Source organism: Camellia sinensis, chromosome 11, assembly GCF_055761805.1.
Source record: "Camellia sinensis isolate YWXY chromosome 11, ASM5576180v1, whole genome shotgun sequence".
Classification (NCBI taxonomy): domain Eukaryota; kingdom Viridiplantae; phylum Streptophyta; class Magnoliopsida; order Ericales; family Theaceae; genus Camellia; species Camellia sinensis.
The window spans coordinates 167,256,090-167,282,007 of record NC_138971.1 but is presented as its reverse complement, the minus strand read 5'-3'; the positions used below and the strand labels follow the sequence as shown (position 1 = coordinate 167,282,007).

Sequence of the window (25,918 nt, the reverse complement as noted above, 5' to 3'; positions counted from 1 at the left end):
CAAGGTGATTTTCTGGCCGGCCAGCTATTGGGGAGGTAGTTCTATGTGTGTACAACACAACCATGTAGTTGAAATTCCAAGAAAGTGGGCCCAAGGGGTTCAACAATGGCTCGGAAAGAGGGGGTCAAAAGGGTCAAGTTGACTTACTGGCCGGCCATGAACTTTTAGGGGCCTCTCATGTGTGTACATCACAGATATGTGGTTCAAAGTTCAAGAAAAAAGGTCCAAGGGGTTCAACATTAGCCCGGAAGAAAGGGGTCAAAAGGGTCAGGTGACCTTAATGGCCGGCCATGAACTTTTAGGGGCCTCCCAAGTGTGTAGATCACAGATATGTGGTTGAAAGTTGGCAACACTAGCTCCAAGGTATTCAACAATTCAACATTAGCCCGGAAGTGCGAAAAACGGGCGCCGGGAGGCTCCGGAAGAGAAATAACTGGTTGCTGCAACAATTGCTGGCCTCCCACCCTTCAGTGACCTTCCCTGTGATAAAACAGAGGTACCTGCCAAAAATAAACGAAAACCGTTGCAAAACGAACGTTCCGGGGCCAAAACACGCAGTTCGGGGTCCCGAAAATGGGCTGTTAAGCACCGAAAATGGTATTCGACCTCGAAGTGGGTTTCTCAGCCCCCAGTGTCCCTCAAAAGGGATGAAATAAGATGTATGCCAAAAATCAGAGCAACAGGAGATGGTTAAGCGGTCCCGAACCGAGGCACACGGCCTGACGGCTCCGAAAACCGGGAACCGGACTCCGAAGTGGGCAAAATGGCCTACGGCCACCAAATGTAGCCTACGGACATTGAGAGATGGTCTACGGGACCTCTCCCTTCCCTCGAGAAAAGAAACAGAGAAAACCGAGTCTGGCTCGCAAACCGAGACAAGGCATAGAAAAGGGTTCGGAAGTCTGGAGGCGGGGCTCGCAGCCGCGACTCTGAAACTTCTGAACGAGCAAATCATGCAACATCACCTAGCGCTCAATCGGTGACGTCTGAGTCTTAAGGTCGGTCAAAAATGGGGTGTCTACACTTATATAAAGTGAATCTTATATTCCTATTTATATAAGTAAAAAGAAATTTTTAGTGAGAAACCCTATGATCAATATCTCATACTAATTTTTTTAAACAATTAAGAAAATCCTCATTGGCTAGCTTCCATTTAACTTTTATTTTACAATCTCCCATATAAGTTTTGATTTTAAAAATAATTTTGTATGAGATTTTGAAACTCTCATAATATCTCTTTTTAAAAGTATTCTTTTGTAAAACATATAGATGTATCGATAATCTCAAAGTCACTCTTGCTGCTCCTTAATACAAAAATTATGAGATAATTATGATAATTTTAAGTTTGTATTTAAAACTTATAAATCATGAGATAGATTATTATAATTTTAAATTATATTGTATCAGTTTTAAATTTAAATTAATAGATTGCTTTTCATATTTAGTGACAATTTAAATATTAATAAAATAAAATTTAAAAGTATTAATTAATTTATTTTTGTGTAAACTGGTTGGTCTTTTGACCTAACTGATTAAGCTAAACCATTTTTTGTTTGAATGATTTGCTAGTTTAATCATGATTTTAGCAGTTTTACTAAAACATATTGATTAGTTTTGTTTGATTCGAAATAAACTAAAAATTGACCTAAATAAAGATTGGAAGGCTGAAATTACTTGATTAGAAATAAATTTCTCGCCTAAACAATTGTTAATTTTTATTTCACAATTCCACATCAGAAAAAGAAAGAAAAAGTGAATTGTTTCACTTATATAAAGTGAATCTTATTAAGGGGATTTTGAGGGAAAATCTTTCTAGGATCCAAACTTTTGTCCTAAAATTATTGAATTTTCTTAATTTTAAGCAATTAAGAAAATTCACATTAGGCAGTTTCCATTTACCTTTTATTTTACAATCTCGCATCAGAAAAAAAAAAAGTAAATTGTTTCACTTACATAACGTGAATCTTATGCTCCTATTTATATAAATTATTGAATTTTCTTAATTTTGAACAATTAAGAAAATTTTCATTGGCTAACTTCTATTTAACTTTTATTTTACAATCCCATATCGGGAAAAGAAGAAAAAAGTGAATTATTTCACTTACATAAAATGAATCTTATGCTCCAATTTATATAAGTAAAAGTAGATTTTTAGTGGAAAGCCATATGATCAATATTTCATACCAATTTTTTTTTTTTTGATTTTCTTAATTTTAAACAATTAAGAAAATTTCCATTGGTTAATTTTTATTTAACTTTTATTTTACAATCTCACATTGAGAAGAAAAAAAAAAAAAGAAGAAGAGGAAAATTGAATTATTTCACTTGCATAAAATGAATCTTATGCTCTTATTTATATAAGCAAAAAGAGATTTTTCGTGAGAAGCTCTATGATCAATATCTCATACCATTTTTTTTTCCATAATTTTAAACAATTAAAAAAATTCTTATTGGCTAACTTCCATTTAACTTTTATTTTAATCTCATATAGAGGTTTTGATTTTAAAAATAATTTTGTATGAGATTTTGAAACTCTCATAATATTTAACTTTAAAATAATTATAATCCCACATCGAGAAATGAAAAAAAAAGTGAGTTGTTTTATTTACATAAAGTGAATTTTATACGCTCATTTAATATTGTAGTATTGTGCATGTTTTAGTTCAAGATGGAATAAATTTTAAATTAAATTTAAACATTTTAAATAATTAATTTTGTTATAAAGTGGTTGGTCTTTTAATTTTGTTGATTAGGATGAATCATTTTTGATTTGACCAATTCAATGATTTAACTGCGGTTTTAGCTTGTTTATCAAAATATATTGCTTAGATTTATTTGATTTGAAATAAACTAAGATTGACCTTGTTAAAAATTAAACGATTGAGATTGTTTGATTAGAAATAAACTTCCTATCCAAACAATTGTTAACTTTTATTTTACAATCTCACATTAGGAAAATGAGAAAAAAAATGAGTTGTTTCACTATATAAACTTTATGTTCTCATTTAATATTGTAGTGTTGTGTATGTTTCAGTTCAAGACAATTTAAATTTTAAAATTAAAATAAAATTTAAAAGTTTTAATTAATTAATTTTTGTATAAGTTGGTTGGTCGTTTAACGTAGCCGATTTTCGGTTTAATTGATTCGCTGGTTTAACCGCGATTTTAACAAAATATATTGGTTAGATTTGTTTGATTTGAAATAAATTAAAGATTAAACGCCTGAGATTGCTTGATTCAAAATAAACTTTTCATCCAAACAATTGTTAACTTTTATTTTACTCAAAAGTTTATTTTGTCTTTTTGTAAATATGGTATCCCAAACGAGGGCTAAATTTTCTTAATTTTAAATAATTAAGAAAATTCTCAGTAGCTAACTTCTATTTAACTTTTATTTTACAATCTCACATCGGAAAAAGAAAGAAAAATTGAATTGCTTCACTTACATAAAGTGAATCTTATGCTTCTATTTATATAAATTATTGAATTTTCTTAATTTTAAATAATTAAGAAAATTGCCAATGGTTAACTTCCATTTAACTTTTATTTTACAATCCTACATCGAAAAAAGAAAGAAAAAGTGAATCATTTCACTCACATAAAGTGAATCTTATGTTTCTATTTATATAAGTAACATGAGATTTTTAATTAGAAGTTTTATGATCATTATCTCAGACAAATATTTTTTTTTATTTTTTTTATTTTAAACAATTAAGAAAATTTTGATTAACTATCTTCTATTTAACTTTTATTTTACAATCTCACATAGAGGTTTTGATTTTAAAAATAATTTTGTATGAGATTTTGAAACTCTTATAATATCTCTTTTTGAAAGTATTTTTTTTTTGTAAAATATATAGATATATTGATAATCTCAATGTCACTCTTATTGCTCCTTAATACAAAAATTATGAAATAATTATGATAATTTTAAATTTGTATTTAAAACTTATAATCATGGGATAGATTATTAGAATTTTAAATTTATATTGTGTCAATTTTAAATTTAAATTAATATATTATTTTTCATATTTAGTGACAGTTTAAATTTTAATAAAATAAAACTTTAAAGTTTTAATTAATTAATTTTTGTGTAAGTTGGTTGGTCTTTTAACCTAACTGATTAAGCCAAACTGTTTTTAGTCTGAATGATTTGCCGGTTTAACTGTGATTTTGAAGGTTTTACATGTTACAATGATTCTTTCTTACTTATTAAGTTTTTATAATTTCTTTAATTATTTCCCTTTCAAAAACTAATATGAATTTTTTAAAAAAATTATATATTTTTATTCTAAAATAGTGAAGTATTAGAACTATGTCATTTTTTTATAACAAAGCATAATTTTAATTATTTGGCCTGTTTGGTAGGGCTTATTTCCAGCTTAAGCTATTTTGATGTGTTTAGTTCAGCTTAACAATACAGTTTATAGCTTTTTGTAAGTCAAAAATCAACTTATTCTTTGAGTGGGGGAGGAGAAGCTTAATTTATAAGTAAAAAATCAGCTTATGTTCACAGCTATAAGGTATAAGCTGTTAAAATATAAGTTATAATCACTTTCTCACAGCTCTACCAAACGGGGCCAATAATTGTCAATACAATAATTTCAATCTATCTATACTATATATTAAAGTAAAGGAATATTTAAAATAAAACATTTAAACTTATATATAAAATTTTATTTACGAGAGATAAAATATAAAAAAAATTACATATAATTATCATATTTTTAATAAATAATATATTATTTTATCCGTGCATAACACGGGTGATATAATAGTTAATGTTTATGTTAAAAAAAAAACGAAAAGAATAAGACTTCAAACCAAGATTATGGATTTGGCAAATCAAACCTTGGCTACTTGAGCAACACATTTTATATATACATTTTTCTTTATCATTATTTTAAATTATTATTATTTTTTTAAATTACAAACACATTTTGTGTGTGCAATCCACTAGTATATATAAACAATTTTTCGCGAAAACAATGACAATTAAAAAAAATGATATGATTTTTTTTATATTAATTCTATACAATACTCTGACATGATTAATTAATAAAAATAAATAAAATGATATACAAGTCTATTTTTTAGACCTACTAATGTGTAAGTAAATTGATTAGTTAATGATTAGTAAAAATATGAAAGAGAGTTGCCTAAATATTTTAATTAATTATCACATCATTGAATTTGAAAAATAAATCTAATTTTTTGATTAGAATATCAATATCCAAAAAAGAAAAAAGAAGTTACATTCCTATTTTTGAAAAGAAAATGATATATAAATTTACTTTCTAAATCTATTTTCTAGACCTAGTAATGTGTAAGTAATATGATTAATCTATAATTAGAGAAAATATGAAAAATAATATTACCTTAAATATCATAATTAATGATCATATAATTAGGTTTGAAAATTCGATGAAATTTTTGTACTTCCTTTTTGAAAAGTTGGTATCCTGTGGGCTACATTATTCTGTGGGCTCATTCTAGATTCACTTTAGTGGTCTTTGATATCTTTCATATTCATATATTTTCTGAATATATTACTTTTACAAAAAAAAATTAAGTTAATTAAATCAACTAAATTTTTTACACAAAAAAATCTAATTAATGAACACTAAAAATAATCTTATAAAAAAAAAAAAGAAGAAAAAACACTAAAAATAAACCATTCACATTATTAAAATCACCTTGAAATGAACTCACAACTTATGAACTAAACAGTTCAGTCCAATTAGTAGACAGAAAAAAAAAAAAAAACTTATTTCTTATATTACTCAAAATCATTATATTTTATGTTATTCTAATTATTCGTCTCTGTTTCATACTTTTGGAAAGTGATTGATAGGCTTTACTGTTCCAACTGTATTTGTCTGAATGTGAAGATTACAATTAGACTCCCTCGTGCTCTTGAACCCACCAGTCAACGGGTGATTACTCAGGACGTCCGAAATATGGACACGTAGTGTTTCATGAGGTTTTGGTTGGTGGAGTGACATAAAGGTCCACGATTTATGTTGGATATGAAAGACAACATGAGACTAACTAATTAGTAATTAATTTAGAGTGATGCCCTGAGAGTATTGAATAATTTTCCCCAATCAACCCACCTTTCTCTCAGCCATCTATGGATTCTAGAAGCACAATAACTAATCACCTGAGTAACATACACAACAAAGCATTTTCTCATTACTTTCCAGAGAAAACATTCATTACCTTACCAAAGACCCACTTAAAGCAAATTTCCCCTATAAATACCCTTATAGTAATTACTTCACTCAGCAACATACACAAACACAATAATTAAAATTTGGTGTACTAACAATGATGACTACAGTGGCTGCCCCAAGAGTCCAAAGCTTGGCGACGAGTGGGATTGAATCGATCCCAAAAGAGTACGTGAGGCCAAAAGAAGAGCTGACGGGCATCGGCAACATATTTGAAGAAGAGAAGAATGAAGAAGGGCCACAAGTGCCTACAATTGACTTGAAAGACATAGACTCGGAGGTCGAGGAGGTGAGAGAGAGGTGTCGGGAGGCGTTGAAGAAGGCGGCGGTGGATTGGGGTGTGATGCATTTGGTGAATCATGGGATAGCGGAGGACGTGAGGGAGCGGGTGAAGGTGGCCGGAGAAGGGTTTTTTGAGCAGCCGGTGGAGGAGAAGGAGAAGTATGCAAACGACCCTGATAATGGGAATCTTCAAGGGTATGGGAGCAAATTGGCTAACAATGCTTGTGGTCAACTTGAATGGGAAGACTATTTTTTCCACCTTGCTTACCCTGAGGACAAGTGTGACATGTCCATTTGGCCCAAGACACCAACCGACTACATGTAAGTTCAATAACATTTATTAATGAATGAGCGAGTGAGTTTGCTTCTTTTACCTGGAAAAAAATTTAAAAAAAAATTGGTAAAAAATGTTTTATATGATTAGTTATGATATTGAAATTAGTGTAATAGTGCTACTTATAGTGGTGATGAACATGATGGTAGTGGAATTGGAAAAAAGATATTGGTCTTTGGTAGGAGTGGCGGGGTTCCGATTTAGAGCACTAAATCAGCAGTTTTAAAAGCATCATTAATGAATTAGCAAGTGTAAAAAAAAGTAAAAAATAAATAAAGGCCAAATTATCACATCAATAATGGAGTCCACATGATGATATGTTATTAGTGGTGTTAAATTAGTGGCATGAAGCATTTTTCAAGAGTGGCGATGGTAATATGATGACATTAAAAAAATTTTAATTTAAAAAATATTTTCTACATTTTTCAAAAGTTAAAGAATGTGAGATTTTAAAATATTTTTTTGCTGAAACAAATAGTGGGTTAATTAACTTCAAAATAATTTCTTAATTTTTTTTATTTAAAAAGATATGAACCCTATCATACAAGAGTAAGAATTTAAATTACAAACTATTTTTCTTAATAAAATTATGAATATTTTTTCTGGAGTACTTGGATATATGGTTCATTAATATATATATATATATATATTTTTTGGACGGATGGTTCATTAATATTTCACACTCGAATATGTTTAGTGAACTTGTCTTTTCATTTGTTTGTCCCATTTGACTTCTCTATATCATGATTTTTTTTGGGAAATTAACTTGACAATGATATCAAGAAAAAGTAATTACCAACAGATGGAAATTATTACAAATATATAATTTTTTTTATTAATTTGCAATTAACTATCACTGACTCCACTACAGTGTAGTTGTCCCTTATATATATATATATATATATTATCTTGAATTTATGGAGAGGGGTCTTGAAATAAGGATATACAAAAGATTGAAACACAGAGTCTCCTGGTTTATGTACTTAACTAATAATGTTAAGAGGATGGGCATTTCTAAAATTTTACAAAAAGTACAACAAAATTAAAAGATGTGGAATGAAAATGTTTTTTTTTTTTTTTTAAAGAGAGTATATTTTGCAAACTAAAATGAATATATATATATATATATATATCAAAACCAAAATGCTAACAAATGTACTTTTTAAAACCACATGTATTTGGTCATTTTGATTTTCTTGAGATTTTATGTAAAATTTTAAAAATACTTATCTTTTTGTGTTGAGAGTTTTTTAGTCTTACTTTTTTGGGCAAATTACAAATACCGCCTCGAGGTTTGGTAAAAATATAGATTCTTCTCTGAGGTTTGAGAAATTACAAATTACTTCATGAGGGTCAAATTTTCATAACAAATTAGAGGAAATTAGGGGGAAATCTGTATGAAAAGAAAAACCTCAGGGGGCAATTTGTTATGAAAATATAAACTTCAGGGGTGAGATGTAATTTCTCAAACCTCAGGAGAGAATCTGTATTTTCACCAAACCTCGAGGAGGTGTTTGTAATTTGCCCTACTTTTTTTTAGTCTCATTTGATTTTGTGTTGGATTTTTTTTTTGTGAGAGAAAAAATATAATGATTATGGGTAAAAATTAATATTTTGTCTTATTAGCTTTTGTAATCAATTTTGTCTTTTTGTGATCTTGTAGCCTCAAAATGAAAACCAAAGGGGGGCAAAAACGCAACAATTAAAAGCTTAAGATTAAAAGTATAATAGAATCTATAATTTGAAATACAATTTAGTTTTGATCTAACTTAAATCTAACCATTCCTACACTTCTTTCAAAATTGTGTCAATCTAGTCCTGCGACAGTTGAGTACGCAAAGCAACTTCGAGCCCTAACTACCAAGACGCTCTCAATCCTATCCCTTGGCTTAGGACTAGAAGAAAACAGACTAGAGAAAGAAGTTGGAGGCAAAGAAGAGCTCCTCCTCCAAATGAAAATCAACTATTACCCAAAATGCCCTCAACCCGAGCTCGCTCTTGGGGTTGAAGCCCACACTGACTTGAGTGCAGTCTCCTTCATCCTCCCCAGCATGGTCCCAGGGCTGCAACTCTTCTACGAGGGTAAGTGGATCACTGCAAAATGTGTACCAAACTCTATCATCATGCTAATTGGGGACACTGTTGAAATTCTTAGTAATGGCAAGTACAAGAGCATTCTTCACAGAGGACTTGTTAACAAGGAAAAGGTGAGAATTTCGTGGGCGGTTTTTTGTGAGCCGCCAAAGGAGAAGATTATCTTGAAGCCATTGCCGGAGACGGTGTCAGAGGCGGAGCCACCGTTGTTCCCGCCGAGGACTTTTGCTCAGCATATTCAACATAAATTGTTCCGGAAATCCCAAGAACTTGGCTCTAAATAATTCTGGAAAATGCTATGCTATCGAAATTTTTATACAAAATTTGATTTCAGAATGACATGGCGGTGAGGTGAAATTTCATAAATTAAAATAAATTAATGATGGGTCTTTATGTTTTTTTAATGAAAAGCCATGTTATTTTGTATGATAATTTTGTATAATTTGTCAATTTGTGTAGCATTAAGTCTAAAATTAATTGTTTGGTGGTTGGTTTGTAATGTTATGGTTTGGTTTGATGTTTTAGAGTTTAATCATTGGCAGGTCTTATAGACCTTAGCCTGTATTTGTCTCAGTGCTTGTCCTTTGCCTGTCTTTTAACTACAATTTATCAATAAGATCATTTTCTTGTTATAATCTCTGGTTAATTAATGGTTTTTGATTATTGAAATCTAATTTAGATACTTCTATTTATATTATATTAGTGAAACCCGTGTTATGTATGGGATGTAAAAAAATTAATAAAATATATTTATATGAAATAATATAAATAAGTAGATTTTTGTATGTAAATTATGGAAATAAAAAAATATTGAAATTTACAATTTAAGTTTTACAATTTTATCACAATTTATGTATCAATTTTTAATTTGTCACAACTTCAATAATGCAACCTTCAACACCCCTTGCTACAGTTGTAAACTTGGGCGAGTTGAATCCAAGCAACTCGAGTCAAGCCTGTAAATTTTTAAAGATTGTGCAACATAATTTTTAATTTGGTGAGAATCTATGTAAAATTTAAAAATTCGAATGAATTTGAATGGATTTGGATAGATACATCAAATAACCTGAGCAATCGAAACAAAATTATATCTATAAATATATAAAATTATTGGGTAATTTATTTTTTTAATAATAAATAAGATTAATTAAAAATTTAATATTAATGAATAAAAGCAAATACACATTTTAGAAATGGATTATCGAATAAGTTGATATTAAAAAGATTATGTTTTATAATGGCATAAAATAATTTAAATATGACTTTTCAAAAATTATTTTTAATTTAAAAATTACAATAAAATAGTTAAATATAATAAAATTAAATTTCTACAAAATAAAAGTATCTGCATAAAAAAATAAGGTAAGAAGAAAATTTAGAATGGTATTCTTATGGGAAAATCGGTCTAAGGTCCCTATCCAACTTTTAGTAATAGATTAGGTCCACAATCTGTTCTTTTGTAGTCTAAGGTCCCTCACCCCATTCCCACTCCTAAACTCACCCATCTCACACCACTCTCACCACCACCACCACCGCCGGAATCTCGCTACTCTCTTCTACCCCTCCCGAAACTCAACCTTCTTTCTTTCTCCCCCATTATTATAAACACTCTGCTTCTAAAATTTTCCAAAACCTGCTTCATCTCTCTCTCTCTGTGGTGGCCATCGAGTCTCCCCTGCTTTTTCATAATCTCAAGTTCATTTTGAGGTTGTTGTTGGACAATGTGATGGCTACACTGAGGACCCAACAATTTCAGACAACTCAAATACTGCCACTTTTGCAACTATGATTCTGCGAATTCACAATGAAATATGGGAATGTGTGATATAAGATATCTACACAAAGTGAAGCATTCTATCACAGATCTGGCGCACTCTCGAGTTCGTTTCTGGGTTCTATTGCTGGGGTTAGGAGTTCCTCACTGCTCTCTTGTTCTTTAGTGGTTCCTTCTAAACAATAAATACTTGAACATCCCCAAAAACAAAACTAGGAAAATTCGAGTTTTTCCCGGATTTCTTCTTGTTTCACTAGATTATTATGTTGTTTTTTCAGATTTGTTCTGATTTCATAGATTATTTTTTGTGGGTTTGGTGAGAGATTGATCGATTGATTGATTTGATAAAATGTTTCTTAGAAAAATAATCATAGAGAAAAACAATTAAAATTTTCTCTAGTTTGTTCAAAACACAGAGAAAATTATGATTGTTTTTTTGTTTCTAGGTAGCCCAAATTTCTCTGGTTTGGTTTGATTTTGAATGACCAATAATAAAGAAGTTTAGATAACCAAGAAATATTTCCTAGTAGGTAACTAGAGAAATTCTTTGATTTTGAATGACCAATAATGGCTATGAGAAATTTGGAGAATCAGAAGCTTCTTCTGCAACCATATATCCAAAGAAAAAATATTAGAGAGTGAGAGAGAGTTTGGGCTAAGATGAGACTTGAACTTACTTTGTCCAAAGAAATTAGAGTGGGAAATCCAGAGAAATTTGGCGAGAATTTCTCTGGACAGTGGGAAGTCCAGAGAAATTTGGAGAGAAGTCCAGAGAAATTTGGCGAGAATTTCTCTGGACAGTGGGAAGTCCAGATAAATTTGAAAAGAAGTTCAGAGAAATTTGGAATTAGGCAAGGATAGATATACCCTGGAAAATTTGTAGATAAGTACAACAAAAATTTATTGAATTCATTCAAAGAAAATGATAGGAATTTCCCAAACAATTGTAGAAATTCTGAATCAATATCAACAATATAGCATATTCAAACAAGATGAAGCACATTACAATTTCTCTGGAGAGAAGAGAAATTTCTCTGGAGAGAATGGAAGGCCAGAGAAATTTACAGTGGGAATTCTAGGGAATGTTAGAGAAATTAGAAAGTCCAGAGAAATTCTTCCCAGAATTTCTTTGGACTAATTTTATCTTTGAAGTTGAATTTTCTCTGGAAGTCTAGGGAATGACTTCTTCTCTTTCTTGTCTATGCTAAGGTATGGCAAGATCTTACTGACAACTACATCATCTTGTTGGACTTGATATACAAAGAGCACTAGGATTAGCAAACAGAATTTTGATCGCAACCCTTCAAAATTCTAATGTTGCTTACATATTCCATAATGTCTAGGGTAGAGAAATGGACAATGGAATATGGGATTCAAAATTCTAATGTTGCTTACATATTACAATGTGGAATTTTTCCAGTTGAATTCAGTTGAACAATGTTGCTTACCCAATGAATCGCAATGATTTGGATGTGAATGAGAAGAAAAGTAGAGAAACTCATCCAGAGAAATTTGGTCCAGAGAAATTTCTCTGGGCCAGAATTTCTCTGACCAATTTTCTCTGCACTGAAATTTCTCTAGACCAAATTTCTCTGGACTGAAATTTCTCTGGATCAAGGTTGAGGGACCTTAGACATTATGAAAATATTGTTGAGGGACCTTAGACATTATAAAAATATTTGATGTCCTTTATGCTATAAAATCATAATACCAGGGACCTTAAAAAAAAAACCCCTATTCTTATTTGATCTGAAAATAATTATAGATGACTAGTAAATCATCACCTATAATTCTCATTTAAAAAAAAAAAGAAGAAGATATTTCACAAACCATCACTTTTATTAGAAAAATAACATTTATTTCTATTTATTTTAGCAAAACTCACTTTTTAACAATTTGAGCCAAAAGTTTTTCATTTTTTTATTTTAGTTTGTTTACTTGACAACTGAGATTAAAGAGAGAAAAAAAATGATCCACCATGTTTCTTAAATGCTAAAAAAATCTAGATGAATGAAAAAAAAATGTTTGATACCCACAAAAAAACAACCACAATGATGTGGTGTTATATGTGCCAACTTTTGATTTGTTATACACTCAATGACATGGGGTCTAACTCCCTTGTCACATCATTATGGGTGAAAGTTGTTATACACTTAATGACATGGGATCCAACTCCATTGTCACATCATTATGGATGAAAATTATTATACACTTAATGACATGGGGTTCAACTCATTTTTCACATTATTGTGAGTGAAAGTGTGGGTCTATAACATTGCTGAAACAATAAATTATCATATGTAACTCTCATTTTCTTTTTTTATTATATAAAAGAATAAGTTTCACCAACTATCACTTTTAATAGAAAAAATATTTATTTCTATTTGATTTTAGGAAAAGTTACTTCTTAACTATTGAAATAATTTAAATGATTTTTAAAATATTGATTATTTAAAATTTTGAAAAGAAATGCTTTTAATTTTTATTTTCTAATGATCAACTTTTAAATTGAAAAAACTACACCAAACTAGCCCTTAACACAACTCTTACTGAATCCATCCACATATATTTAGAGGTTAATTAATGTCTCAAATTAACTAAATAAAAAAATAAAAAAGATTGCTACACCATTGTCTCTAGAATATTAGTGAAAGAATAAAAAATAATGTAGAATTGTGGTCATTAATTCCAACTAGGACGAACATTTTCAAGTGCACAATGATATAGAATAAAGCTTTGGACCCCAGTGGGGGTACTGGGGTCCCTTCCTATTGGTCCAAAAAAACAGTTTTTTTTTTTTTTTTTTTTTGAATTTTCAGTTAATCCCAGGCCGACACGTGGTACGGAGAGGTCGCTGGGAGTATGTAGCATTATTGAGATTTTCAGACTTGTTCCATTATAGTATTACGAAAATGATATCCAAAGATGGCCCATATGCTGCCTCACCATCACATCACATATTAAATAATTTGAGAGAGAATGTAAAGAAAGAAACCTTTCCTATCAATTTTATCATATTTTTTAATTTTTACATAAATTCACATAATATGTAAACGTGTACTAAAAATAGTGGGATTCTTTGTTATTTCTTAAATACGATTCATCATGTTTGATTTTAATTTTTTGAATTTAATTTTTTAATTATTATTATTTTTTATTTTTAGCGAATTTTTTTATTATTTTAAGTAAATTTTTTACTTTTTATATACATTTAAATATAAATACAATTAAAAAGTATAGGTAGCGTTCGGTAACGTTTACGCTTTTGGTTTATGTTTACAAAATTTTATAAATTAGTTTTTGTTTATTTTTAGAAAAACATAAATTATAAATACGTTTGGTTTGAACAAAATGTTTAAAAAAATTTAAAAGCATAAACTAAAAAATTTGTTTGTTTAGGCCTAAAATATTTATATTTATTTTTATTATTTATGACAATGGGATCACACATTATAATTGAAAAAAAATTAATTGAAAAAAATTTTAATTGGGAAAAAAAATTAATTGAAAAAAAAATAATTAAAAAAAATTAATTGAAAAAAAAAATAATTGAAAAAAAAAAACTAATTGAAAAAAAAATTATTTGAAAAAAAATTAATTGGAAAAAAAAATTGAAAACTGAAAACGTAAACTCATTTTTTAAGTTTACGTTTTTTCCTCAAATTTATAAACTGAGACAACCATTTATAAACCAAAAAAATTATCAAACAAGTTTTTATGACAGTTTTTTTAAATTTTTGTAAACATAAACTGAAAACTGAAAACGGAATGGTTACCCAATAGACCCATAGTATTTGTAAATTTTTTAAAAAAAATTCACTAAATATCAAAAATACAAAAAAAAATAAAAATTTAATATATTTTCATATTCTTGTGTATTTATTAATTTTTTTAAATATTTTTTTTATGAATATTTCACTTTTTAGGTACATCTGAGTTAAGTGTATCTGAAAATTAAAAAAATTTAATTAAAATATTAAAAAAATTTACTAAAAACGAAAAAATACAAAAAATAAAAATTAAATTTTTATAAAATTAAATTCTAAAAATTGAAAACAAATAAAGTAATTTACGCTCAGGTGAGTTGGGTCAAGCTGATGGTAACCTCAGCTAGAAATGTAAAGACTTTTGCCCAAGATCGACTTAAGTCTGAATTTACGTTAAAAAATTTAAGATAGACACGAAATAGCTAAGACATCATTTTAATGATAAATTCATCAACCCTACCGAACTGTGTTGATTGAGAATGATCAACACAGTTCGGTAGGGTTGATGAATTTATCATTAAAACGTTTCAAATATTCTAGTAGGAGCATCTCCAATAGTTTACCAAAATTTTCACCAAATCTGAGTAAAAAAGGGACCATTTTCTCAATCTAATACAGACTGCTCCAATGGTTGTCATCAAAGTAGGGGTCGACCGGTTAGTGTAATTTTTTTTTTTTACCTCTTTGAACCTTTTGACCTGTTTGAACCAAAATATTTGCAAGGAAACCGGTCCACCGGTTGGTCAACCGGCTGATTGACCGGTTAGTCTCCCCCAATGGAAACGCACAGTGAAATGGTGAAATCTGGAGCCTGTTCTCATTTTGGTGAAACTTTTGGTGAATTCTCGATTTGATATTGATTTGGTGAAACCGTTGAAGCACCAAAAAGCCACTTTTTCACCAAAATTTAAATCTGATGCCAAGTTTGACGAAGCGTTGGAGATGGTCTAAGGGAGAAGAATTGGTTCAGTTGCAGACAGGGGTTAGGTATCACGTGCATGGTTGGATTCGTTGGTATGTCTTATCTATCTATCCATCTATATATATATATATATACTAGTGTATGCAATTAATAATGAGATTAAAATCTAAATCAAAATAAAATTATTAAAACATAATGGTAAGATTTTCTTTGTTCGATCTTCTTTTTCAATGGTGGTGGACAGTCACAGAGTGGAGGTGGCGATGTGTTCCTTATTTCAACACTCATTTCAAAAACTTTTTCAAAATCATAAAAAATCAACACTCATTTTCCATTAAGGAATTAAATCCATTTCATAAATCAAACTAAAAATAAAAATACATTTCTAAATTCAAAACCCATTTTATGAAGATCAAATATTATTTTAGACCCAAATCAAATCAAACCAAACCAAATAACATAGGTTACACCTATAAAACAACAAAAACAAAATCATAGGTTCCAAATGAGTATAGATCATGGATTTGGATAGGAATTTTAAATAAATAAAAAAAAATGGTAAGGTAAATATCAATGAAATATAAGCTAAATTTTTTATCCATTGATCTCACTTTTCCCTTTTACAATGCAAGGGAAGGGAAGCCTCCATCCATTTACAGTAAGGTTACTTCTTTACAATTACGAATAAGTAATCAAACAAATGTGACATCACAACCCATAACTATGAGTTCCAAAAAATCATAACAATAATTTCTATGAGCGTATGGAAAAACAAACAAAGCACTCTTGCTAGGGTAACTACATTAACAACACCCTCCCCCCTCCCTAAAAATAAATAAATAAATAAAAATAAAATACTACACACTAAACCAAGTACACCAATCAGCTACTAATAAGCATGCTAGAAAGAGGCAATGCAAAAACAAATTTTCAATGTCTTAGTCTAAAAAAATTTCAATTATCTCAACTATCTCAAATTTTCTTGGTCTTTCCCATTATCTAATCTGATACATATCTTTCCCTTCATCTATGATTCCCATCAACAAACAATAAATAGCAATTAATAACAATCACTCTGACCAAAAGATAAAATAAAATACAATCACTGTTTCAACTCTCCATAGTGAGTGACAATTTTTCAACGTGAAAAACACAATCCCTCTTGCAAGTAAAACCTATTATATCATCACAATTAGATGACAATGTTGCAGCAAACAAAGATAACTCCTCATGGAGTTGAAAACAAAGTTATAAAAAAAAATAATAATAATAAAATAAGAATGAGAAGATAATGAAAACACAGAAAAAGTCTAGCACTTGAAAACAAAATCAGCAACCATGGGAACATTAATGGGTTTTAGAGGGAGGGAGCACACATGGGTACATTTCTTTGAAGTATAAACTTAGATATGCCAACTCAGGAAAGAAATTTCAGTACACACAGTCCCTACTGTGGTAGGGAGCACACATGGGTACATTTTTTTTATCTTGAAACTTCGCCCCTACAATCAGAAATTTCAATATACACATTTCAATACACAGTTACAATGTCAATTTATATTTAGGGCCAAAAGGAGTCATCAAAGTTCATCAATGTGGCTTCCACTCAAGAAACTATGATATATCACATAGTAGAAGATCAACTGACATAAAGAGCAAGAGAAAGATTTACTGACCAAGAAAAAAGCTGTCTCTTTGATAACCTTTGAATTGGCTATAATATGCATATCTTCAGTTTCACAATGTGAGGAGCTGCCATTTAAAAAATGAGCTAATGTAATCCAAAAAGAGTGCACCAACTAATAAAAACCCAAAGATATCAAAATTAACAACCAACATAAGTGAAGAAGAAAGGAAATACAAATTAATCGAAACCAAAACTTTTCAACATGAATGTCCATAATCACAGAATTAGACCAGAACAATTAAAACAATCTATATATAAAATTACAGACTAAAAATATGAATGGACACATTTTTTTCATCACTGACCTCAGTCTACAATCCTTTTATTTATTTATTGATTTTTTTTGCCAAAGTTTATATATCATGCTTTTAGATTCCAAAGCTTGCTTCCATGTTAAAAGTTTATGACAGCAACCCAAACAGGACAGAAGTTTTTTATATGTTTGCAACTGATAATTGACTTACAACAGTCAACTGAAAATAAATATTGGTCCAAAGCAACAGTCATATGAAAACATATACTAAGAAAGAAAAGAAAAAATGAAAATAAATATCCAGAGAAAAAGAATAAAACACATGAAAGAATGTGCTCAGACTTCACCATTCAAAAATCTATGCAAAACACAATCCTAGTAAAACATAACATGACTAAAGATATAAAGGAAGACATCACACCAAGGAAAGATACATGCCCTGTTTGTGGGTATAATTAACTAGTAATCAACCAACTCTTTTATGAAGACCAACTCTTTTCTCTTCACAAACCTTTTCAAAAATTATCATTGGCTGTTTGATTAGCAAAGTAATCCATTAGTTACCAAAAAATTAAAAAAAAAAAAGGCACTCCTCAAGAATGCCCCGTTTGTGGGTATAATTAACCACTAATCAACCAACTCAACTCTTTTATGATGACCATCTCTTTTATCTCCAAGACCAACTCTTTTCTCATATCAAGGCCAACTCTTTTATCTTCATAAACCTTTTCAAATCAACCAGTTTTACCATTTGCTGTTTGATTAGCATAGTAAAAATAAAATCTAGGAAAAATCTGATGAAAAAATAGGCACTCCTCAAGAATGACCAATTAATATGTAGAAAATAAATAAAAAAGAATGATGACTTTGTACGATCTAAAAACCCAAATCCCAAAAGAAAGGAAAAATGCAAGGAAAACAACCCAAACATCCAAAATTTAGTTATAATAAAAGAATGGGAAAATGAGAGAATACTCATTTTCAATACTAAAAAAAAAAAAAAAAATCAAACTTTGAATACAAAATAAAATACAAAATCCAACATACATCACACCAATGTGGGTAAACCCAAAAACACACCTAGAAAACAGAGCAAGGAAAAGGGGACAAATCAAGAGATAAAGTAAACAGCCCAATTCATCTTTAAACAAATTTATTCAACTTTTCAACTCAACACCAAGCATTAATCAAGTAACCAATCAATTAAACACAGATCTGGATGCATGAACCTTGATATGAGTGAAAACAAAAACCCAAAAAAAGAATTTTCCTAGAAGCTTCCTATCAATTAAACAATCAATCAATAAAAATAAAAACACAGATTTAGGCAAGAAAGTCAGTTGGAAGCTTCCTATCAATTAAACAATCAATCAACAAAAATAAAAACACAGATCTATACATACATACATGAACTCTGACATGAGTGAAAAACCCATAAAAAAATGACCTACATATTGGGAGAGCACAACACCCACTATCTCGCTTTCTCTGTACTACAACACCATTTCAAGAAGATTATGGGTGATGAGAGATATCAATAATACATTTTGGGCAGTAGAAAGGGACAGAGAACGTGAGAGAGAACGTGTAGAGGGAGTTGAAGAGAACCGATGGGGCATTAAGACATTCAGAGGATTGATCTTGGGGTGCGAGAGAGAGAGAGATGAGTGTTTGGGCGAGAACTATGTGTTTGGTATATTTAAGAGGATTGATCTGAATCATTGATATATATTTAGAATTGATGTAGACCATTAAAAGCAAATGTATCTCCTAGACATTTTGATACATTTTCAAAAATCTTTCTACCTTATTATATAGATAGTGTATACCTAAGGCATGGTAGAATTAATGATGAAATTAAAATAAAAATGAAAATAAAATTATTAAATTAAAATGTAATTTATTAAATGTGTTGCTAAAAATTTTGCGATCAAACTATAAATACAGATCCAGTTTTGACTTTAATGAACAATCGAGATTAATAGCAAATAGATCAACTACCAAACAAATTATCAAACTTTTTAACACTCGCATTACAACCACAGAAATAGCCTCTTTGTCTCTCTACCTTAGGAAAATGGTAAACAGTGTATGTTTTTATAAGTTATTTGCTACAGTAAGTAGGGTTGACAGTATCATCTTGAATTGGCTCTGCTTCCTCTAATGAAATTCTAAACAAACCCCAAGAATTCCATGACTAAACCTTTGGATCATACGGAAAAGTAAAATTTTTCATAAACTACAGACTATCCCAAGATGCATTATGGTCCAAAATGAATTAAAATCAATGAAATTTTTTTTGCTTTTTGCTTTTTTCTTTTCAAAGAGTTGGGAGTGAATGCACAGGAAGGAAAAAAATTCCTAAATAAAGACATGAAATTCAAAATGAATACAATACACCAATTTATTAGTAACCCAAATAAACTCCAAATTCAGAAAATTTATTAACCGATAAAAAAAGTTAAGTGATTATTAGATCCACCTTCAAACCCTGGAAAAAAAAAACCCAACCCAACAAAGCTAAAGATCAATTTATTGTAAATCAATCAACTTAAATTTAACTTGTAGAACAATAAATTAATCACACTTACATCAAACCCAACAGAGCTCTTTTCCTCATCATCCAATCCTAGAAATTGCAGAACTCTCCTTCCACTATCCACTGCAGTGACTGTCAACACAAACAAAACAAACCCAAAATGGATGCGAAAAAACCAACTTTATCAGCACTTTAACTAAACCCTCAATTTTGCTAATAGCCCCACTCAAAAAACTTCATAGTAAAACAATCCAATTCCAAACCAAAATTAGAACATTTCACAGCACCAACATTCAAACATTTCTAAAAAGAAAAAAGAAAAAAAAAATCATGAGATTGAACAAAGAAAATCATACACACAAATAAAATATCATGAAATTGAACAAAGAAGTCAGTGAACTTCATACCAAAATCGTCATTCAATTACTCAATTACTCTTCTTTTTTTACTTTCTTTCTCTCTCCAGAAAATGTGAACACAGCTAGGCTTTAGAAATCTGGGAAAGGAGAGCCAAAAACAAATAGAGATAGAGAGAAAGGGAGAGAAAGAGAAATCAAACTACCTGGTGGTCGTGTTGATTGAACGGTGTTGGCCACTTCTAGCGGTTTAGATGAAGAGAATCAGAACAAAAGAGAATTCAGTCTCAAAGAATCATAACATAGATACATACACACACAGAGGGGAATTTACCTGTGTATACACACACAGAGGAAATAGCACAGAGGGGAATTTACCTATGTATCTATGTTATAAAAATAAGTAAACCATCATAATGGAATTCTAGACTAATTTTGATAAAGTGTTTTTTAGACTAATAATCTTAATTAATTGAAATTAAAAAGTTATTTTAGATGATCTAAATAAGTATACTATTTAACTTTTTATAAAAAAAATATATAGAAAAGTAGAAAGTGATATGATAAAAAAAATTCAAAAATAAAAAGTATACTTGTATAATATACCATAAACAAAGCCGTATTTATTTATTTGAAGGACAAAAGGCCACTAATGCCATAATTAAAAATCTCAAAAGAATATCCAGAATTTATATTCACATTTTGCTTGAATATAAATCTCAGCCATTGTTGCTTGCTCTGCCCTCTTCAATTTCAAAACCTTACTTTCACCAAACCTCAAATCCAACCAGCTCTACCCATTACATCATTTCTAAATTGAATAAATCTGACAATCCACTCTTGCCTTCCTCAGATCTGTAGCTTTCTACGTTTCCTTGATATTCTTCTGAGATTTTTCTTAGAAATTTAAACATGTTCATAACATATTAAAGCATTGGTATCTTATAACATATTAATATTTCACAAGTTAAGAACAGTCCACTTTTTGAGTCCGACCAAAAGTGTTTTGATAGCATCTACACTTTCCGTATATATATATATATATATATATGCCTTTGCCCCCAAAAGACGCACGTCCCCCTCCATTGAAGGCCCTCCCTCCCTCACAAGGAAGCTTTTTCATTGGATTCATTTCAGGAGGGTAAAAATGGAAATTAAAATCCACTTGACTGACTGTAATTGGATTCAATTCTAAATGCACACATGCCTCACATGCAATGGAGAATTCAAAAATGTTGAGTCCCATAAAAAACCACCTAGACTTTTCAGAACGGGCAACGTTTAGCTTCATTCTAACAACACGAATGCAAAAGAAAATGCATGCATAGATATATACACGCACAAGGGAATTTACCTGAGGGAGGAAAGAAACGAATTAGGGTGTGGGGATAAGAGAAAAGCAAATCTGTGTAACTTGTTCTGGGTCTCTCCCAACTTTGTCTCAAACTCTCTCTCTCTCTCTCTCTCTCCCTCCCTTCTCAGAATGGCAATGGGTCTGTCCTTCACTCCAGACCTCAACTCAACAAAATTCAGAAAAATTGAAATCAAAACAGACAAAAATAACAACCGAAATCAAAACAAACGAAAATCGTACCTTGCCAAGCATTGGTAGCAAAGAGGCAAAGAGGGTTTCAACGAGATCTGTTGCGAGAAGGAGAGGACTGAAGTGATAAAGGGGGATGAGGAAGAGGCTGTCATGATGGCAGTGGTCGAGGGATCTGTTGAAGAAGGAGAAACAGAGAGGGTCCTGCAAGGGAGAAGAGAGGTGGTCGCGATGGCGGTGGTCGAGAGGGTTCTGTTGAAGAATAAACAGAGAGAGAGAGAGGGAGAGAGAGATAAAGAAAGAAGGAAGAGACGTGGGTGAGAGCAGAGAGGGAGAGAGAGAGATAAAGAGGGAATGATGAGGAGACGTGGGTAGGTGAGAAGGTTAAGGAAGAGAAGTGTTTGGACAGGAAATAAATAATCCAAAGCCGTTGATATACACTGAAGATTGATTTGAGCCATCCAAATGAATTGTGTCTCTCATACATTTTAAGACATTTTTAAAAAGCCTCTTGCCTTATTATATAGATATATATCTATTTCAATATATAAAAGGAAGATTGCTGGTAATGTTAACATATTTGTGTCTTATATTTTTAATTTTTTTTAAAATATTCATGTAATTTATATTTATGTAAAAAAGAAAAGAACAAGACTTGAATTCAAAATCTTGAATTTGACAAAGCAAGCCTTTACTACTTGAGCAACACATTTTATAAGTACATTTTTCTTTATAATTATTTTTATATTATTATGTTTTTTTTTTAAATTGTACACATATTGCGTGTTCAGCCTGCTAGTACATATATGCAAACACTTTTTTGTGAAAACAATAACAATTAAAAAAAAATTATGTGAGTTTTTTTTTAATATTAATCCTATACAATACTCTAATGCTCACATGATTAATTAATAAAAATGAATAAAATGATATACAAATCTATTTTTTAGATTTAGATTTAATGATGTATAAATAATTAGAAAATATATAAAAGAAAGAATTGTCTAGATATTTTAATTGGTTGTCACGTCATTGAGTTTGAATATTGGATCTATTTTTTAGATTAGAATATCAATGTTCCAAAAAGAAATAAGAAGTTACATTCCTATTTTCGAAAAGAAAATGATATATAAATCCATTTTTTAGATCAATTTTTTGAACCTAATGATGTATAAATGATATGATTGATTGATGATTAAAAAAAACACAAAAAAGAGTGTTATTTAAATATTATAATTAATTATCACATAATTAAATTTAAAAATTAAGTATAATTTTTAGACTTATATAACCATGCCTTTTTGAAATGTTGGTATTGTGGGCTACATTATTCAGTGGGCTACAATTTTACGTCGTGACTTGTTCGTATCCTGTGGGTCACTCTAGATCCACTTAGTGGTCTTAATATCTTTCATATTCATATATTTTTTGAATATATTATTTTTTTAAAAAAAATTAAATTAATCAAATCAACATAATTTTTTACACAAAATGAACACTAAGGGGTGTTTGGAAAGCCACTTTTTTGACTTTTTTTTTTGGCTAAAATAGTACTAAAAGACAAAATAAGTTAAAATAGTAAATAAGACAAAATATCACATTAAACTCATAATGATTTCACTTTTTATCTCACAAATATCATATCCAACTACAAAAAAATCCAACTATCTTTCCAAACACAAAAATTTTAGGGTCCAACTTGTCTCAAGTTGAGATTAAGACTGGACCCGTCCAGTTCGGCCCATGGGGCCCATTTTTTGGGTCCGTTTTGATAATCCGAACCGTTGAATGTGTAGAACTCGTTGAGTAATATATGCCTGTAAAAAATCACATTGATCGGATATCAATAGCTATGTGATCAAATCAGTTTTGTATAAAAAAAATGGACGGTGAAAAAATTAACGGTTGATAAAAAATTATTTTGTTCACATAGCTATCGATATCTGATCAACGTGATTTCTTACAGGCATATAGTACTCGACGAGTTCTACACATTGAACAGTTCGGATTACCAAAACGGGACCCATGGTGGGCCTTCACAGGCCCAACAGCACGGTCCAGTCCGATCTTGGACTGGACCAAAGCCACTGCCAAAATTTTAACCTCCTAAAATAGCCAAAAATTAAAATAACTTACTAAAATAACAACTTCCCAAACATCAACTAACGACAAATGACTCATGTTGTTAAAGTGGCCTCGAATAAGGAAATGAGCTTTTTACTATTTTTATTATGGAATTATGGTGGAGTTATGGAATTAAGGTAGAGAAATTAGAGACAAAGAAGGAAGCTCAAAGGTGGAGAGAATATGGAGAGAATTTACATACATTATTAAGTTGGCATAAAGGCCAATATATAGACTTACAAGGGGTGAATACAAACAAAATATAACTTAATGCCTATCTAACTCCATATCTAACATATCTAACTTTGCAAGACTTTACGTCCAAAAGTTGTAAAATTTCTAACTCTTTAGGCAAGCCTAGTCATAGGCTTTTTGAAAAGTCTTCAAAAAAGTAAATACAAAGAGACAAAATAGTTAAAGGAAAAACTAAAATTATTTGCTCTGTGCTACAGTTTTTACAATTATATACACTGATACACACTATCTACCCTCCCCGGTTTTCAAAGAGAGAGACTGTTGTAGATAAGCGTTGGCTGAGCGGCTTTGTCGTGTAGCGTCGGCTGAAATGATGTGGCTGATCACTTTCCGCCTAATAATGCAGGTTGCTCTACGTGTCCTGGATAAGGTTAGAGTCGATCATGAGACAACTGCATTTGAGAGTGGGGTTCACTATGCTTCCATCCTGTTGATGAGATTGTGATATTCTTCATTAGTCTCTGATGGAGGGGAATCCGGATCTTGGCTGTATTGCTTATTCTGGAAATGTTCTACATCATTCGCGGTCATAGCCAGTTCCAACGGAAGATCCAAATTATTTCTCTTTTTGAGATTTATTAATATGTCAAGAGCCTCATTAATTTGTGTAGGAGACCTTTGATATGTTATGGGAAAATGAGTTACAAATAATATTCTACCATCTGTAACCATGAATGGCAATTTTGCTGAATCATGGATGTTGGACGCTGCTTGTGAAACAGATATTAGACTGTCTATCCAATATTCTGTCAAAGAAAGTTTTTGGATATTTTCCAATCGCTCTCTCCGGTGATCTTCATCTAAATAATCATCTTCAAATTCAAAATCTTCAGTTTCTTTAAGATACCAAATCTGGTATGGTTGGAAAAAATGTTCCCATTCTCGCCAACCAACAGTGCTGGAGATCCAGAAAGTAAAATATTTGTTCCATCGAAAGCCTTTTACTATCCATGAGAGCATTGCTTTGATGATCATTGGATAATCTATCCATTGGATTGGATCTAAAATTTGGAAAATAACTTGATTAGTTATTCCCCAATCTATATCCTCAAAAAATCACATGTCATGGTTTGCCATGATGGTTATTTTGGGAATTCCATCTTTCAAATTTAATTTATCATAAGATTGTTCTAAGATTTGTCTAATCTTATCATGATGATCTTCAACCCGATTTTTGATTAACATAAAAATTTCTTTGGGAAGCAAAGTTCTTGCTTTTTCAAAAAGACAAATTCTTTTCATTTGTTCAAAAACTGAATCAGAAAACTCATCTGATATGAGGTCTGATAGTTGAAGAAAATTGTTTATTTTTTCAAAATTAAAATCTTCATTCCAATTCATTTGTTTAAGAATATTGAAACAAAGATTTTGCAAATCTTTTAATTTAGTTGTTTGCTCAGCTAATTTGTTGGCCAGAACTCCCATGTGTTTTCAAAATTTCACTTTGTTGTCTACAATGTGAGTTTTCCAAACTCCATTGAGTTCCGTATAAATTTCTCTAGATATACCAGGGTTGAAAAAATCTTTTATTTCAGATTCATCTGGTCTAGATGTCTGAATATTAGTTGGAACTGGGTTAGTTCTCATTTGACAAAAATTATTTTGATAAATTGGCATAGCGGGTGCACTGTAAAAAGCTTTTTTAGCTTTAGTCATGCTATCATATGCTTTATAGCTCGCTCCTGAATATCCACAAACTTGCAGATTGGCTTCGTTCCAATCTGTGTAAATTTCAGGTTGTCTTCCTGCAAACAC

General features: G+C 30.4%; 1 protein-coding gene and 1 long non-coding RNA gene across 2 annotated transcripts; one reads left to right on the top strand and one right to left on the bottom strand.

The window, feature by feature from the left end:
• Positions 1-6,060: 6,060 nt before the first annotated feature.
• LOC114288034 (anthocyanin synthase) lies at positions 6,061-9,578 on the top strand. The gene is made up of 2 exons (XM_028231520.2): positions 6,061-6,836; positions 8,666-9,578. Exons 1-2 carry the CDS (start codon positions 6,331-6,333, stop codon positions 9,225-9,227), a joined length of 1,068 nt encoding a protein of 355 aa, XP_028087321.2. The 5' UTR covers positions 6,061-6,330; the 3' UTR covers positions 9,228-9,578.
• A 6,972-nt stretch (positions 9,579-16,550) lies between these two features.
• On the bottom strand, positions 16,551-21,067 carry LOC114265129 (uncharacterized). Its single transcript, XR_014344929.1, has 3 exons — positions 20,448-21,067; positions 19,938-20,017; positions 16,551-17,158 (listed from the first exon to the last, which is right to left on the bottom strand). It is a non-coding gene; the product is annotated as an uncharacterized LOC114265129 (long non-coding RNA).
• Positions 21,068-25,918: the final 4,851 nt, after the last annotated feature.

Bases quoted from the DNA above. Each gene is read 5' to 3' on its own strand.
- LOC114288034 (XM_028231520.2), top strand. From the start codon at position 6,331: ATGATGACTACAGTGGCTGCCCCAAGAGTCCAAAGCTTGGCGACGAGT. The intron at 6,837-8,665 runs GTAAGTTCAATA...GTGTCAATCTAG, and splicing joins AAGACACCAACCGACTACAT to TCCTGCGACAGTTGAGTACG.